Source organism: Terrapene carolina, unplaced genomic scaffold, assembly GCF_002925995.2.
Source record: "Terrapene carolina triunguis isolate 2854851 unplaced genomic scaffold, T_m_triunguis-2.0 Scaffold16, whole genome shotgun sequence".
In the NCBI taxonomy this organism is placed as follows: domain Eukaryota; kingdom Metazoa; phylum Chordata; order Testudines; family Emydidae; genus Terrapene; species Terrapene triunguis.
The window spans coordinates 1,123,363-1,141,562 of record NW_020664367.1 but is presented as its reverse complement, the minus strand read 5'-3'; the positions used below and the strand labels follow the sequence as shown (position 1 = coordinate 1,141,562).

The 18,200-nt window shown below is 42.9% G+C and overlaps 1 protein-coding gene across 1 annotated transcript in view; it reads left to right on the top strand.

Moving 5' to 3' along the window:
• The window catches only part of RB1 (RB transcriptional corepressor 1), a 169,220-nt gene that overhangs the window by 58,971 nt on the left and 92,049 nt on the right, over positions 1–18,200 (top strand). The window contains exons 11-16 of the mRNA XM_026657614.1: positions 3,815–3,902; positions 12,525–12,641; positions 13,398–13,454; positions 13,542–13,573; positions 13,657–13,733; positions 13,952–14,154. Of these exons, the coding sequence (XP_026513399.1) occupies positions 3,815–3,902; positions 12,525–12,641; positions 13,398–13,454; positions 13,542–13,573; positions 13,657–13,733; positions 13,952–14,154 (574 nt within the window). The remainder of the gene's footprint in view (positions 1–3,814; positions 3,903–12,524; positions 12,642–13,397; positions 13,455–13,541; positions 13,574–13,656; positions 13,734–13,951; positions 14,155–18,200) is intronic.

The window sequence follows — 18,200 nt, the reverse complement described above, 5'->3', positions numbered from 1 at the left end:
AGCCCCGGCGGGGGCTCGGCTCCCCCCCCCCGGCGGCCAGAGCGCCGGGGGCAGGGCGGCCGGAGCCCTGGGGGGAGGGCGGCGAGCCCCGGCTGGGGCTCGGCTCTCCCCCCCGCGGCCAGAGCGCCGCGCCGCCGCCCCCCTCCAAGTGCCGCCCCAAGCACCAGCTTGGGTGCTTGGTGCCTGGGGCCGGCCCTGGTTTTATCCAATATACATGAAGGGGCTGATCAAGAGTGGAGGAGTAAGATAATAAATTGTTAGACTGACATTTGTGGAGTTGTTACATTTGCTTCCTCTTCATGTAATTTTTAGTTGGTTAAAACAAATATACAAACAAAGCTATTCTTGTTCAAATTTACTTATGTCACTCAACAAACAATAATGAAAAAAAAAAACCAGAGATGGGAACTGTAGCCTAGGACTAGTGCTCTAACTTCTTAGCCACTCTGGTACCTATATAAATGGCTGGGCATACCCAATCCTCTTTCTGTTCCTGTTTTATAAACAATGAGACTACAGACTTTCAATTAAAGAACCTTAGACTGTCTGGCAGGTTTAAAAAGGCTTTGATAAATAGGGGTAAATTATTAAGCAAATATTCCACTTTATTAATAGGTATTTTATATGGCTAGTTTTATTTAGCATATTTTAAGTCATGAACAAGCTTCAGTTCTGGTTACTAACCTTACTTGAGCGCATATGTGGCATAACAGCTGTACAAATTATCTATACATTATTGGATTATAATTTGACTACACTAGTCTATCATTCATCAGAAGGTTGCACATACCGAGATGACTATTTATACCATTCTGAGCGAGCATGCTTATCTTAGATCTCTAATGTGCTTTTTACAGCATAATCTTTTTTTTATCCAGTGCCATAACACCTACCACAGTGATTGTTAGTACTGGCAACAATTTGATGCTGTATGTTTAATATATTTACATTTAAAAATTGGGGAGAAAACAAACGTTACAATACATTCACTTCAGAATCTAATAGTTTCTCAGGAATATAGTGATGTGGAAATATAAACTATTGACACTTGTCAAGCTGCTTAGTAGAGTTTGAGGATAAATTGCTAAATCAATCATACGTTCGTTCTATTTAAAAAAAACCCAAAACTTTTAAATACATCACCTGTAAAACCATAAATAGAAAATACAAGCTACATAAAGACATTTTCCTGAAATATGGCACGATGTAGAAGGTTTGCATGTCAGTACTCTTAGATTTAATTCATGTTGGGTATGTGCCCCAGGTCTATATGTATGTGCATATGTTATCAGGCAGGAGGATGTATGTAACACCCCAAAAATCTGGAAATGTGAGATGATCAGGCATTAACGCACACAAACAAGCACCTGCCTTGGTCTGACAGGATAATTTTTAACCATTAAAACAAGTAGCAGTTCCATCACCATCCCTGCAACTACATGCTGAGGAGAGTCCTTATTCCCGCATTAGGGCTGGGCTTCCCGAAGGGAAAAATGTTTTAATTTAGTGTAACAAGAACTAGCCTCTTGAGGTGCTTTTAATTTCATCATTTTTCTGGAAGGAGCAGGGACCCTATGTATTTTCACTGCCTTTTAAACATTATCAATCTTTAAAGACAAAAGGCCTCATAGTTACATGGGGTAGCTTTTTTTTTTTTTTTTTTTTACAGTTTTCTAAGTTAGGGCATTGGACTTGAACCAATGGACAGCATTATGTGGGTCTGAAATCCATTTTTGGCAAGAAACCTGTAGGCATGAGTGTAAGAACCTAAATAGGTGGTGGTGGTTTTTGCTCTCACCTTTTGTGTGTCTGGAAAAACAGTTCTAATAAGACAGTTTCTGGAGAATTTTTTATTATTTAAAGTCTCTGAAAAGGAGGAAAATGTGTGAACTTGTAAATAACTCAGATAGTATTTTAAACTTTTTAATCAAAATAGTGATAAGGGATTCTGCTCACTTTGCCTAATAAGAAAACAAACTTAAATATCAGTAGAGTTGTGCATCCCAATATTTAATATCTTCATTTAATTTAATCAGCTCCTCTTCATGACCCATTTTATGTAATACTACAAATCCTAACTTGTGAATTATCTTAAAATGCATCTGGTCTAGCTAGAGTGATGGAAGGTGGGAGTGGGACTTCCAGACGCATACGGCCTTTTCAATAAAACAGGAAGGGGGAGTGGTTTCAGGTTTAATGTGGCCACTTTCTGATTTTGAGTCTGTAGAATGAAAAGACATGTATTTAATGCACTTTACTGGCTATTGGCAGACCTAGGGGAGTGATGGTGGTGGTTATGATATAGAAACAAATGTTCTCCAAAATATCTGCATCAAAATTCTGTAATTTCTTATGACACTGCAAGCCCGACAGTACAGTGCAGAATTAATTTTAGTTCCTGGCTCTATAGACAATGCTACAGCTATCTTTTGTAGATAAGAGTAAAGAGAAAAATGTTTTAAGTTACAGAACCTCCGTTTTCATTATAATTTGGTGCTATTTGCACATCTTGTTTGCCAGATATTAACGTTTAGGTAGTTACCGTTCTGTTGTTACTTTACTTTGTTGATGTTGATGTGATGGGGTTCAGGCGATGATGATGAATATTCATAACTTAAGTCAAAGTAGTACGATGTAGTTATGTTCCTGAAAAATGCGACTTTAAGCGAAATGATGTTAAGCGAATCCAATTTCCCCATAAGAATTAATGTAAATGAGGGGGTTAGGTTCCAGGGAAATTTTTTTCACCAGACAAAAGACTATATATATATATATATATATATATATATATATATATATATATAAACACACACACACACACACACACACACACACACACACACACACACACACACACACAATAAGTTTTAAACAAACAATTTAATACTGGTACACAGTGATGATGATTGTGAAGCTTGGTTGAGGTGGAGGAGTCAGAGGGTGGGATATTTCCCAGGGAATGCCTTATTGCTAAATGAACTAGCAATTGACTGAGCCCTCAAGGGTTAACTCTCACAACACTCTACAAGGCAGCAGGAAAGGAGGGAGGGCAGACAGACACACACCCTGTGTGTGAGAGAAAAAATGTGTATTTCCCCTTTAAGTAGCTGACCCCAGGCTTAAGTACACTGCCTTGTTAATTAAATCAGCTTGCTGAGACCTGAGACCCGCAGCTACTGCCTAGAAGCTCTCTCCGTTGGTCGTGTGTCCCCCCCTGCTCTATGGAAGATGGGGTAAGCAGGGTGCAGGAGCAGGGGGGAGGGGGAGACACCCTGACATTAGCCCCTCTTTTCCCCCCCCTCTCCCCGTACAGCAAGCAGGAGTCTCTGGGAGCAGCTCCAAGGCAGAGGGCAGGAGCAGCACATGGCAGTGGGGGGAGGGACAGCTGCTGCACAGGGAATTTAGGGGAGTGGGGAGCTGATAGGGGGGCTGCTGATCCACCCTGGTTTCAACCACCCATCAGCTAGCTGCAAGGGGCTGCTCTTCCTGCAAGCAGTGGACAAAACAGGCGGCTGCCAAACGACATTAGAAGGGAGCATTTCACAACTTTAAATGAGCATTTTCCCTAATTGATCAGCAACTTAACATCGAAAGAACGTTAACCGGACGACTTTAAGTGAGGAGTTCCTGTATTTAATTTCCCCACCAGTTTGTTTTATTACTGAGTTAGTTATGTATTGATTTGTTAATCTGTTTATAGATTTGCTTTTTGCCTTTCAGGAAACTGTATCAGGGAAAAATTAGAAAATTCTTGCCTGATATTGAAGGTATACAAAATAAGTATTTAACATATATCTTATTACATTTTTTTCAGGGCTGCAATGAATACTATCCAGCAGTTAATGATGATTTTAAATTCAGCAAGTGATAAACCATCAGATAATCTCATCTCATATTTTAATGTAAGTGACTAGGGTTTTTTTTTTAACTAGAGTAAGCATTTATGAGGAAGTACCTATAAAATTATATCCTTCGGATTATCAACCAAGTAAATAGCATGTGTTCTTTACTAAAGGAGACCTAGACAGGACTTCTTAAAAATAGCGGGGATTGTGCCATCTTTTTCTGCTTAATTTTTACCTTAGAAATATCAAAAATGTCAACTCTGATCTTTGTAGTTTTTGATGGAGGATCAGTTCAAGATTTATGTTTCAAATATCCTGATGTTCAGTGCATTGTAAAACCAACAAGGACACAGGAATGCAACAGCACTTGTACCTACCATAAGTTATGAATATAAGATCTTTAGTACACATCTTAAGGACTCATGACAGTTTAAACATGCATTAGCACTGCTCTTTGAAAGAGCACTTGTCTTTATGTGAATTTTACAAGCACTTAACAAATTGTTGATATTTTGCTAGAAATCTTATGGTCCTTCAACTCTACTAAGATTAATTTATTTAGGGGGAAAAAACCAAATGTATTGCTAGAGGCTGTATTATGAACAGGAGACAGTTAGGTCCTGATTCAGAAAGATATATAGGATTTGTGTACATGGGAGGGAAGGGGAAGCCAGGAATAGCTAATGGTGAATACCTACTGTTCACTAACTCCCCATGTGGACACACTTATGCTGCAGTAAGAGGGCCTTTGTGCAATTTAGGTTAGAAAGTAGATTAAGCTAAAGCACACAAAGGCACGCTTATTGTGGAATAAGTGTCCACATGAGTTACTGCAGAATGGCTTTTGTGCTTTAAATTCATACCCTAGCTACTTTGCACTAATTTTGCCTTGAATTCCCCTTGTGGACAAGCTGTTAAGCATGTACCTATCTTAAAGCACTTAAGTAGTCCCATTGACTTTGTGTGAGTAGTTCCAATGTTTAGAATTAAGTATGTGCTAAGAGGCTGTCACAGAGCACACTCACCTCCAGACTGGCACCTCCTCCTTATTGTTCTGGGAATTGGGAAGAGGCTGATGCCCCTGTCGGTGGTCTGCACACCGTCACTCCTTCTCGGCAATCCGCCTGCCACCTCTTTCACAGCATCAGGAACCGCAGCATCCTCTTCATGGCTCGGCTCTCCGGCTGTGTTACTATCCATGTTCCCCACCACCCATTCCGGGGGAGTTTAGCTCCTAGTACAGCCAGTTCCCCAGCGGTCACTGCAGTCAATTGTCCCACCAGTGTGGGGCAGATGCCCTATCACAGATGCTTTTTGCTGAATCAGGCTGTAGATAGTGGATATTGCTGAGCATAAAAATATGACCACCTCCTAATCTCTCTTAAAGACTCACAACTACTTCTTTGTGTAGTGACCCTATGGGTTCTCCACTGTAGGCGAGCTTGCATCCATGCACTGCTGATCAGAGAACTTCAGTAGCAGTGTCCGTTATGCCTGCACATGCGCTCTCTCTCCTTGTGCCTTGCCATGAGGCTAGTCAGCATGTGTGAGCTAACCCCACTCAGTTCCTTCTCAACCACCCCTGGCTGGAGATGGAGCTATTAGCATTCTGTTAGCGACTATTACCTCGTGCTTTCTTTGTAGCCTAGAGCCTAGTTTTTAGTAATAGTTAGTCTAGCGTCTTTTATTTTTGACATCCTGTCCCCCCCCCGAATAGTTTTTTCTTCCTGCCCTTTCCATTGTGGGCCCATCCCCCACAACGGGGCATGCCTGATACTCTGGGATTCAAGAAGTGCCTTTCCTGCAACTAGGCTATCCTTGTTGCAAACGTGCACTCACAGTACATTTGTTGCCTCAGGAAAGGATACATTCCTCAAAAGTGCACTCTCTGTCAGCAGCTCAGACCTCAGTCTCGCAAGGACAGAGAGCTAGGGCAGAAAATCATATTTATGGACGCAGCTCTCAGACAATCTCCGGACCTGCATCAAGACTCTCCATGCAGATGTAAGTCTTCCCCACAGACCTCAACATCCAAGGGCCATTGGGTGAAGAAATCAGCCGCCAACCCCTCCATAAGTTGAAAAAGAGCACAGGAAGTCCCCACAGAGAGCTGTGAGCTAGCCACAAACAATCCCCGGCATGCTCAATATCCTGAGTAGCATCGGCACTGAGACAGACCAAGCCCGGTACCCACAGCCCAAGGAAGACTACAGCGGCAGGTACTGTTGACGCACCCACAGACCCATTGGGCACAGACACCAAGTCAACAGCACGTAAGAAGAAGAGGAGGAGCAAACATTCCACGGCACACTGGTACATGATGTCCCATCAGTACAGATGCCTCATCTGGTACCTGAATGGCCAGTGCGGACAAGAGTCTCCTCTCCTGGGCACTGGGACCTCTGCACTGAGTCCCTGCCTAGCACAGGAGTCTTCCCTTCTGTCTTGCCACGTCCCCACACTCTCCAGTGCAGACTCAGATAGTGAACTGGAGGAGGAAATATCTCAGTATTCCACCCAAACCCCCAACAGTGCCCGATACCAGCAGGGCCCCAGACATAACCTTAGATGGCCCCACCGCTGCCATTCTAGTATGGCCATCTATGGGCACCACCGCAGGCTCCATGCCACCTCAGCGGCCATACTGGGGCCCCTGGGCTGCCTACCATCTCCAGGACTCTCGGGCTTCTAGTCCCACCCATGAGCCCCCAAGACACACTTCCTCAACCACAGCATCCAGGGCTTTGTAGCTCCCAGAAGAAGTCTTGGAGGAGTGTGAGGGTGATGTCGAGGAGGAGGTGACCCCAAAAACCATATCCTCCTCCTCCTCCCCAGACGAGGCTGTCATGCCTCCCTAACCATCCCTGGTGGATGATTTTTGCCTGTTCCAGGACTTCACAAGGAGAGTGGCTGGCTGACTTTCTCCAGATACCTCTGGAGGAAGTCAAGGACATGTACCATAAGTTCCTGGACATGCTGCAGTCATCTTCCGCCTCAAAAGTGGCCCTCCCTATCAATGAAGCCCTTCTCGATCTCGCAAGAACCATATGGCAGACCCCAGCATCGGTCGCACTGACTTGCAAGTGAGCAGACAAAAAGTACTATGTCCTGGGGAGTGAAATAGAGTTCCTCTTCTTCAGCCCTCCACCTAACTCCATTGTGGTGGATGCTGTCAATTCTCGTGGCCATCAACACCACATGAAGTCCATGCCCTATGATAGGGACTGGAAGTGTCTGGACCTATTTGGAAGGAAGGCATACTCCTCGGCCACGGATCAGTTTTGAATTGCCAGTTACCAAGTGCTTATGGTGAAATACAAGTATGGGAATTACTTGAAACTGAACAATTTTACTGAGCAGCTGCCCAAGTCGCATCACAAACAATTTAAGGCCATCGTCCAAGAAGGGAAACTAGTAGCAAAGACATCGCTACAATCTGCCCTTGATGCAGCCAGTACTCTAGCCAGATCCATTTCCATGGTGGTGGTGATGAAATGTGCCTCTTGGGTTTCCCAAAGGAGGTGCAGGTAACCGTGGAAGATCTTCCCTTTGAGGGCACTAAGCTCTTCGTGGAGAAAACTGATGCCTCACTTCACCCTCTGACGGATTCTCAAGCACTCTCCCTTTGCTGGGCATCTACACACTGGGACAAAAGAGAAAATTTAGTCCACAGTCCCAGCATAAGCCATGCACTTCCCAATACACAGCTCAACGATACTAAGAGCCACAGAGGAAAAAAACTAAATTCTCTAGATGTAAACATCCGGCCAGCAATCTTCCTTGTCCTAGCCTTCCACATCCAAACATCAATTTTGTCACGTTGGTTGAGGTGCCAATAGACCACACCCTACAACTGCTACATCCAACCATTGCTAATCCACCTATTTTGCCACCATCTGGCAGCGTTGTGCAGTACCTGGGGCGCATAACATTGGATCAATGGGTCCTAGAGATAGTTCGCCTCAGTACTCTATCCATTTTACTCCTTACCCCCTCCACAACACCCTTCCATGTCCCTCTTCAGGGATCCTTCTCATGAGAGTTTCCAGTTAAGAGCCGTAGAACCAGTACCTCAGCATCTGAGACAAAGGGTTCTACTCTCGGTATTTCGTAATACCCAAGAAATAGGGGGGCTGGAGACCCATATTAGACCTCAGAGCTCTCAAAAAGTTTGTCAAAGCTCAGAAATTCAAGATGGTCACTTTAGCAATGATCATTCTGGCGTTGGAACAGGGAGACTGGTTTTCGGCCCTCGACCTCCAGGGCGTGTATTTTCACATCTCAATCTTACCAACTCACAGATGATTTCTCAGATTCATCCTGGGACAAGATCACGACCAGTACAGGTTACTCCCCTTCATGTCGTCTTCAGTGCTGAGAGCATTTTCCAAGGTTCTCTCAGTAGTGGCCACCCACTTATGCTCGCAAGGGATCATGATTTACCCTTGCCTGGATGATTGCCTCCTCAGAGCCTAATCGCTCGAAGAGGCTCGCCGAGTCATCAAAGTCACACTGCACTTGTTTACAGAGCTTGTTTACACATCAACCCTTACTCCAATACCTCGCCTGGAGTTTATAGGCACCATCCTTGACTCTTTACGTGTCAGGGCCCTCCTACTTCAGCACAAATTTCTCTCTCTGGCCTCACTAACCTAGACCATCCAAAACAGCCCACAAATATCAGCCAGATACTGCCTACAAACTCTTGGGGCGTATGGCAGTGGGCACAACGGTAATACCACATGCCAGACTTCTCATGCGGTGCCTTCATATGTGATTCAGCTCAATTTACAGACCAAACGGACAGACTAGACAAACCCCTGACACTGCTCACCAGGGTAGAAAACCTCCCTAGACTGGTAGAAAGACTCAGCCAACATTTGCAAAGGGATCCCCTTTGCGCAAAATCCTCCATTGTTGCGTCTCGCCACCGATGCATTGCTTAGGGGGTGGGGTGCACATCTAAACGGCCTTTATGATACATGGGAAATAGTCACTCACAGAGAGATCCCTCCACATCAACCTCTTCGAGCTAAGGGCAGTCAGGAATGCCTGTGCCCATTTCTTCCCACTGATCAAAGGGCCACACATGAAAGTTCTAACAGACAACGTTGCCTGTATGTTCTACATAAACCGACACGGTGGAGCCCGGTCTCCCTTCCTCTGTGGGGAAGCGATGAGACTATGGAACTGGTATATCTTCCATACCGTCAGCGGCCTACCTCGCAGGTACACAGAACTTGATGGCAGAGAGTCTGTCACAAATTCCCTCATGACTACGAGTGAGAGCTAGACCCAGCAGTACTTCATGATTTATTCAGGTGGTGGGGGACACTGACCACAGACTTGTTTGTCACTTACCTGAACAAGAAATGTCCATGTTACTGCTCCAGAGTGGGGATATGACATCACTCCTTAGGTGATGCTCTCCTCCTCCCCTGGGACAGGTACCTCCTTTACGCCTTCCCTCCTTTTCCACTAATATCAAAGGTCCTTACTGAAGATAAAAAGAGATGGAGTACATGTCATTCTGATTGCCCCAACGTGGCCAAGACAGACGTAGCATCCCTATTTGTCACAGCTCACAACGTGCCCACCAATCTCTCTCCTCCACATCTCCTCTCACAGAACAGAGGACATAGCACACATCCCAACCTGGCAATTCTTCACCTCAAGGCATGGCTCCTTCTTGGTTCCAATCCCTAGAGAGCTCCTGTTCAACGGTGATGCAAGAAGTATTATTACACAACAGAAAATTCTCGATATGACGTACTTACCTGCAAAAATGGTCCAGATTTCGGATTTGGTGTATGTCCCAACAAATCTCCGTGACTCTTCTGTTACCCACACAAAATTCTTTGTTACACACACTCTAAGGCACCCAACTTTACCCTAAATTTGTTGCCAGTACACTCTTGGACATCCCACCTTTATCTAGTTCCTAGGGTTCCAGGCTTCCATCTCTACCTAGTTCCTAGGGCTCAAGGCGTAACCCGGTTGATTTAGGCACCCCCAATCTTTCCCAGTTCCTAGGGCTCCAGGCGAAAGGCACCTAACTTTACCCCTCCGTGGGCTCCAGGCTCTACTCCTCTGTGGAATCAGTGCAAAAACCCTTTCCCTGTGGACTCAGGGCTTGATCCTTTGCAGGTTTACAGGCTCTTTCACCAGTGAAAGAGCCTGACCAGTAATATCTTACTTAACCTCTATTTATTAACAATCACCAAAACAGAATGCACACACTAAGCATACAATGCTCACCACTCCCAATCAGTCAGATGAACTTTTCCTAATGGCCAGTCAGGATCAGGTCATCTGGGGATTCCACCTTCTGCACGGTTATGATTGGCAAGGTGTTGACGTCTGGCAGCTCTGATCTTGTGGCTGTGTCCTGGAGTTGGTTCCAAAGAACTTCCTTTTGGAACGCAGTTTATAGTGAAACTTGAGCCTTGCTTAGCTGTACCTTAACCAATAATTTTACTGAAATATTAATAAACAATTTTTTAACCAATCCTAATACATTGTAAAACAATTCTTTAACCAATCATACCCCACCCCCTTCCTTGATTTACACCTAGCAAAATTAGTTATGTAACAGACAGAAACAATCCAAGAACCAGACAGTGACCATCTAGATGAACAATAGAGAAGTGGGGACCATAAAGACAAAACAATAATAAGTAGGGATTTCACAATCACAACTGTTAAGTGATTTCTTGCCAGACAGAATGCCATCAAACAAAGTTTTCTTTAATTATCTTAAGATCTGTTTCTTTATCTGGTGATGATGGGTATTATTAGGATAGGATCGCCTTCTTAACAGCCTGATATTACATTGTTTTAATGTAATTTAAATGGAATGTGAGGATGCAGGGCCGGTGCAAGGATATTTTGCGCCCTAGGCGAAACTTCCACTTTGCCCCCCCCCCCCCCCCCCCCCCCCCCCCCCCTTCCCCCCCCGCCCCAACCCCCCCCCCCCCCCCCCCCCCCCCCCCCCCGTAACATCGGTTCATTGAGGGGCAAATCCCAACGAGCCTTTATAGACCCCAGGGGCTAGCCTGCCCAGGGGCCAGTCGTGTCCTGGGGCTGCTCCCCAGACCAGGTTCCCTCCCACCCCCTGAACTCCCCTGGAGGGTGCACAGCCCCCCCCCCCCACGAGCCCTCCTCTTTAAGGAGCCCTGTGAGATGTGACTTTCTGCTTCTGGGCTCATGGCTGCTGTCTCTTAATATGGCTGCAGAAAAAGGCCTCAGCCTTATACTTCCACACAGTCTCGACTATGCCCTGGCACTGAAAAGATCGTGGCTGTCCATAAACCCTTTTAGAGTCCACCAAGTGGCAATAACAGCCTTCCATCATCCAGTGGAGGGGTACTCAGTGCTGTCACACCTGACCAGCAAAAGTTTCCTCTAGGGTATTGTAAACCTCTTCCCACAAGCTTGGTCTCCTACTCCCACGTGGGACTTAAACCTGGTACTGAAAGGACTGACTAGGCTTCCCTTTGAACCCAGACCAACTGTTCGCTTACTTACCTCTTGATGAAAATGGCCTTCTTGATAATGATTACTTCGGCCAGTAGACTAGGGGAAATAGTGGCTCTGATTGTACATTCCCCATATTCAGTATTCTTTGGGACAAAGTTATCCTCAGACAACATCCAAAATTCGTTCCCAAGGTAACCTCCCCGTTTCACATGAACCAATTGATTCACCTTCCAACCTTCTATCCCAAGCCTCACCGAGACAACAGAGAGGCTATATTACATACCCTAGATCTCTGAAGAGCCCTAGTCTTCTACATGGACAGGACGAAGGCCTTCAGGAAGTCCCCCAGACTTTTCCCCTCCATTGCAGAATGATCCAAGGGTTTGGCAATATCAGCCAAAAGACTTTCCATGTGGGTCTCGAAATGGTATCAGACAAAGTTCGCATTATGACCCCTCCGGATACTATCTGTACACATTCCACAAGGTCAATCTCCTCATCCATCGCCTTCTTCAAGAATGTCCCTATCTCAGAGATCTGTAGAGCAGCGACATGGGTGTCAGTCCACACTTTCGCAGAACATTATGCGATTGCTGGGGATGCTATCTTCGGCTCCACAATGCTGTCATCTGTAACTGACACGACTCTGAAGTCCCAGCCCTCCAGAGGGAGGATGTGGAATGTATACTGCTTGGGAGTCGCCTATAGTGGAGCATGCATAGGGACACTACTCAAAGAAGTAGTAGTTACCTTCTGCAGTAACAATGGTTCTTCGAAATCTGTGTCCCTATAGGTGCTCCACAACCCACCCTCCTCCCCTCTACTTCAGAGTTTCTCTCAATGACTCTGTGGTAGAGAAGGAACTGAGGGGGGTTAGCCCACACCCACTGGCTAGCCTTGTGGCAGGGCATGAGGAGAGAGAGCACATGTGCAGGCCTAACAGACACTGCTACCAAAGTTCTCCAATCAGCAGCACAGGGACACAAGCACACCTACACTGGAGCACATACAGGGATACACATCTTGAAGAACCACCGTTACTGGGCAAGGTGAGTAACTTCTTCCGTAACCATACTGATGACCTAATTAATATAATGGTGTGCTACAAAGCTGAAGTGGAAAAATATTCTTGGTTAACTTGTAAAAACATGTTTTGATATACCTAGTTAAACAAAATATCATTTTTCTAATATGTTTCAGAACTGTACAGTGAACCCTAAAGAAAATATCCTGGCAAGAGTAGAAAATCTTGGGAACATCTTCAAAGAGAAATTTGCTGAAGCAGTTGGACAGGGATGTGCTGAAATTGGCTCACAGGCAACTAATATTTTGATTTCATATTATTCATTTGAATGCTATCAACATTAGCTAATGTGAGACAAAATGTACTTACCAGTGTTTTACTGTGGAGATTGGGAGTGATAAAGTAATATTTTCTCAACCTGGGAAACTGGGCATGTAACTCTGGCAAGGCTCTAAGATGCTATTTGACAAACAATTCAGCATACATAGGAAGGTCTAGAAAGAAAAAAATGCATACACTTAAAAATATTTTAAAATAACGTTATTTTAATGAAGCATAGGAAAATTACCACGAAGTATTTTAACATAGTTGAAACTGTACTTATATAGTTACCCATTAATCTGCCCTCATGAATAGGATTACTGAACCTTTAAATGGACCTGGTGGCCTATTTCCCATCCAGTCATCAGGCCACTTGTATTTCCCTACAGTGACTTGCATAGCAAATTCACCCAACTTAGCTCGATATCTTCCAGCTGTCAGCTCTGCTGTCTCATCTTGGCAACTGAAAATTGACCTCTGCACTTTGACTTAAACATCTTCTTACAACTTCAGTCAGTCACGATCCCCAGTAATCCTTGGAGACCACTCTAGCACCACTGGCCAACTTCGCTGGGACAAATCAGATTTTCTTTAAGTGGTCCCAGCATGCACGTTCTTTCCAAAGGATGGAAGTGTATTTTGGCTTTGTTGTGTCAGATTTCAGTGACAATTTTATATTATGACTTGCAATAACTTTGTGTAATGTTCTTGACTTTCTTCATTTTTAGAGATATAAACTTGGTGTAAGGCTATACTACAGACTAATGGAATCCATGTTAAAGTCGGTAAGTTTAATGAGGATGCATTACTCTTAATACTTTGCTCCTTTTTGAGCAGTATTTCTTAACCTTGTGTTTGTTCATCTATTTCAGGAGGAAGAGCGCCTGTCAGTTCACAATTTTAGGTATATGTTCCTAACTCATAATAGAAAACCATTATTGGTGTGCTAAGACTAGTATTAAAGCCTGCATTTTTTTTCTTTTTCAGCAAACTTCTGAACAATAATATCTTCCACACATCTCTTCTGGCCTGTGCTGTTGAGGTTGTCATGGCTACATATGGCAGTAAGTTGAAGCTATAGAAGTGCAAGATACCATTGCTGTTGTTTATTAGTAGTAATAGCTACATAAAATTAATTAAATTAGTAATTACATATGCACATTAAATTTAAGTATCTGAAACTGACAAGTAGCAGTAAATGAGTAAATACAGAGGGGAAAATTTGACAAGAGATCGTATCACTTTAATATTGAATAACTAGTTCTGGTCTTTTTTACTTCAGGGAATGCTTCACAAAGTGATGGCACCAGTACTGAAACGGATTTGTCTTTTCCATGGATTCTCAATGTACTTGATTTAAAAGCCTTTGACTTCTACAAGGTGATTGAAAGCTTTATTAAAGCAGAACCAAGCTTGACAAGAGAGATGATAAAACATCTAGAACGCTGTGAACATCGAATTATGGAATCCCTTGCATGGCAATCAGTAAGTAATATTTTAAAATAAGTAAAAATGTGTTTGTCCACTTAGTGTGCCTATATGGAGAAAAGAAATTATACCCAACTCCATTAGATTATATATAAAATTGTATTATTAAGAGTTATTAGTAATAAAATAAATCACAAAACCAAAATTAGCTTGATTTTACATGTCTTAAATGATAAACAGAGGGCCAAATTCTCACTGGTTTAAATCAGTTTAGCTTGACTGACTTCAATGAACATATGCTGGCTTACAAACATCTGAGGATCTGGCTCAGAATATTTTAAATGCACTACTCCAAAACTATACATAATATTTTGGTGCCAGTAAAAACAGACAAAAAAATAAAAGCATAACATTTATTAATTCATGTTTCTTTCTTGATACTTTTTGCTCCTATTCAGAGCCAGAGTGTTAGTACAGTACTTGGATATTATTGTTGCTGAATACTGAGTTGCCTTGTCCCCCCCATACTTGGATCAGTTTAGATTTCTTGGTAGCTCTGTGCTGACCTGATCTTGAACAAACTGGTCAATGGTAGTAAACTTGTGATATTTGGTACATATTTGGTTTCAGGCTTGTAATGAAGAGTCAGCTTAATATGTCAAGGGATGAGGACCACTATGGAAGAGTCTGTTCACTGAAATGTTAATGTCTGGTGAACAACTTTGTGTAGCTTGTTTTAAATGAATCATAAACTTGCAGCTCTTTCCTTTACAATGTTACAGAATTTGCCCCTTACAATGAATGTGATCCTTGGATGTATAACTGAAGGAGTATAGAGTAGAAATAGGGAGGTGTTGTTACTTCCACTGTATAAGAAATCAATGAGAACTGTACTGAAATATTTCAGTACATTGTGATAACACTTTAAAAGGATGTTGAGAAACTGGGAAGGATTCAGAAAAAAGCGAGGCGAATGCTTTGAAGTCTTGAAAACCTGCTTTACAGTGAGAGACTAAAGAAGCTTAATTTATTTAAGAGAAAGTTTTAAAAGACGATGATGATCAGAGTCAGTAAGCACTTAGAAGGCTCTTCAGTCTATTAGACCAAAGCATGACAATGGCTAGAAGCTGAAGTCAGATAAATTCAAATGAAAAATAAGGAACAAATTTCTAAATGATGGTGATTCGCCATTGGAACAGACTACCAAGGGAAATGTTGAATTCTCCATCTCCTAGTGTCGTCAGATCAAGACTGGATACTTTTCTAGAAGATATGCTTTAACAGACTAGGTACCTTTTAGTTTGTGCTAGCAGGGTCTACATGGGGCAGTTAGAGCGCAACACATTAGAGCGATCTACAATCAAATCCCTGTAGTCTGGGCTGAGGTGCCGTGTGACGAGCCATGAGTGAAATGTAATGGCCTGTGATGTACAGGTGGTCAGACTAGATGATCCAGTGGTCAATCCCTTCTGGCCGTAAACTCCTTTGTGAGTTTTTGAACATCCAAAGTCTGAAAGATGAAGTTAGAAAAATTCAGACTTGGAGCATGATGCAAGTTTTTAGCAAATTAACAGTTGGAACAACTTAACTAGAGGGATGTTGTGGATTCTGTCATTTGAAGTCTTTAAATCAAGGTTGGATGTTTTTCTAGAAGATATGCTCTAGCTCAACCAGAAGTTACTGGTTTGATACAGGAATCACTTGATGAAATTCCGTGAGTAGTATTATGCAGGAGGTGGTATATTAGTTTAGATGGAATAAAGGGGCTCAAAGAATCAAAGGTGTTAACATAACCTAGTCACTGTCCAACATTAAACTAGTTTTTAACAAGGTTTTGATATACAAAATGCTCAGCCTGCTTAGTATCATGGTGCAAACACCATTAAAAATCCTTTTAACCTTTTATGAAAGATTTAAAAGAAGAAAGAACAGGTGTAAAGCATGTGAAATATAAAGTATTAAATAAGGCTTTCGTTTTAACTACGTCCCTTGTTCTTTTTCCCTGTAGCTGGAGAGAGTTTGTGAATGAAAAATTCTCTTGTTTTGACAGTCTTTTAGATGGTATCAAAGATGGTAATAACTGTCCTTTTGAGGAAAAGATGAAAAAGATAGTTGAGGTGGACTGGAACTGCTGTTGTTAAAATCCAAGCTTATTTCCAAGAAGACAAACACTCAAAAGGGGAGAGAGAAGAATAGCAAAGACAGAAAATGCAGCTTCTGTCTCTGATGTTCACTCACTTGCAACCTCGCTGCTGAAAAACACGGGCGCACACATGGTGTTATCAGCCACTCTGAGATCTGGCAAACTTGTACCAGTATTTGACAGTTTAGGGCATTGCTTTTAGCTGCCTCTTTCTGGTCACAGGTTTACAGCAGTGTTGCAAAATATGCAGTCTTGGCTGGCTAAGCCAGACTCTTATTAGACAGAAGGAAAAAAAGGGAAGGATAGGAAAGAGAATAATTAAGGTGGGGAAGGAAGAGAACATACAAAGGGGAGGTGGAGGAGACAATCTCACATCCAGGTGATATTTGGCATTTAGCCAAAGCTGATGGAGGTGGCGATGGCGATGTCATCTGGCTCCTTCGCTCTGGCCCGGTCAGGTCAGTACATTTTTCAGGATTAGAATGAAGAAGGTCCAGGGTCCCGGGAGACAGTGGGGCTGGCAGCCATGATGGTAAAGCTTGTTCCTTCCCCTTCTTTTAGTTAACCGGCGTAGTGGTGGCCTCCATCCGTTCATCAATATTTTCCTATCAAAGTCAGTCTCTCTCTCTCTCTCTCTCTCTCTCTCTCTCTCTCTCTCTCTCTTTTTTTTTTTTTTTTTAAGGACCCAAAACGGAGTGATGAGCAGGTTAGCCCATCCTCTTATTATTTTGTGCACTGATAGGCCTAATTTCCAACACCAGTTTTGGTTAATTGTTTTTTGGTTTTAAACTGTCTTGTTTACCAGGCATAATCTTAACACAGTCCTTGAATTATATGAATGAGCCTTTTTGTTTATACCAATTTAGTCTGTCTTTCTTTGCACCTTTTCCCATTGGCATTTGTTGTTATAGGTTATTGTGACATTTTATGAACTTTTATTCGCTTTTTACAGTTGAGCTTACAATTAGGGTAAACTGTAGACCCAATTATCACAGCAGACATTAAAGTGAGTAATCACAGTAGTTCTTCCTGACCTGAAAATCTATGAACTTTGTATATTTTAAAAAAAAAGACATGTCAGTTGAGATGAGGAACAAAGAAATGGCTGACCTTTGAAGATGCTATTTGGGGCTGAGGTTACCGAACATTGAGGAAAGTTATAATTTCATTAGTTAGGCGGTAAAGATAGGAAATTCAGAAGTGCTGATCATTGGCTTAACTGTTTGCATTGGAGATAATGATTACTATTAACCTCAATTGGAGCAAAGATAGGCAAGTACTGAGTACTTTTCAAAAGGCTTCCCCCGCTCCCACACAAAGACCACATTTCCTTTTGTAATGAAAACTAGATCCAGTAAAAAGAACAGGAGTACTTGTGGCACCTTAGAGACTAACAAATTTCTATGATGTCATCATAGGGCCTAATCACATCATAGGGCCTAATCACATCAGCCATACCATCAGGGGCTCGTTCACCTGCACATCTACCAATGTGATATATGCCATCATGTGCCAGCAATGCCCCTCTGCCATGTACATTGGCCAAACCGGACAGTCTCTACGCAAAAGAATTAATGGACACAAATCTGACATCAGGAATCATAATACTCAAAAACCAGTGGGAGAACACTTTAACCTGTCTGGCCATTCTATGACAGACCTGCGGGTGGCTATCTTAAAACAGAAAAACTTCAAAAACTCCAACGAGAGACTGCTGAGCTGGAATTGATATGCAAACTAGACACAATGAACAAAGGATTAAATAAAGACTGGGAATGGCTGAGCCATTACAAACATTGAACCTATCTCCCCTTGTAAGTATTTTCACACTTGCTTCTTATCAAACTGTCTGTACTGAGCCATCTTGATTATCACTTCAAAAGTTTTTTTTCTCTTACTTAATTGGCCTCTCAGAGTTGGTAAGACAACTCCCACCTGTTCATGCTCTCTGTATGTGTGT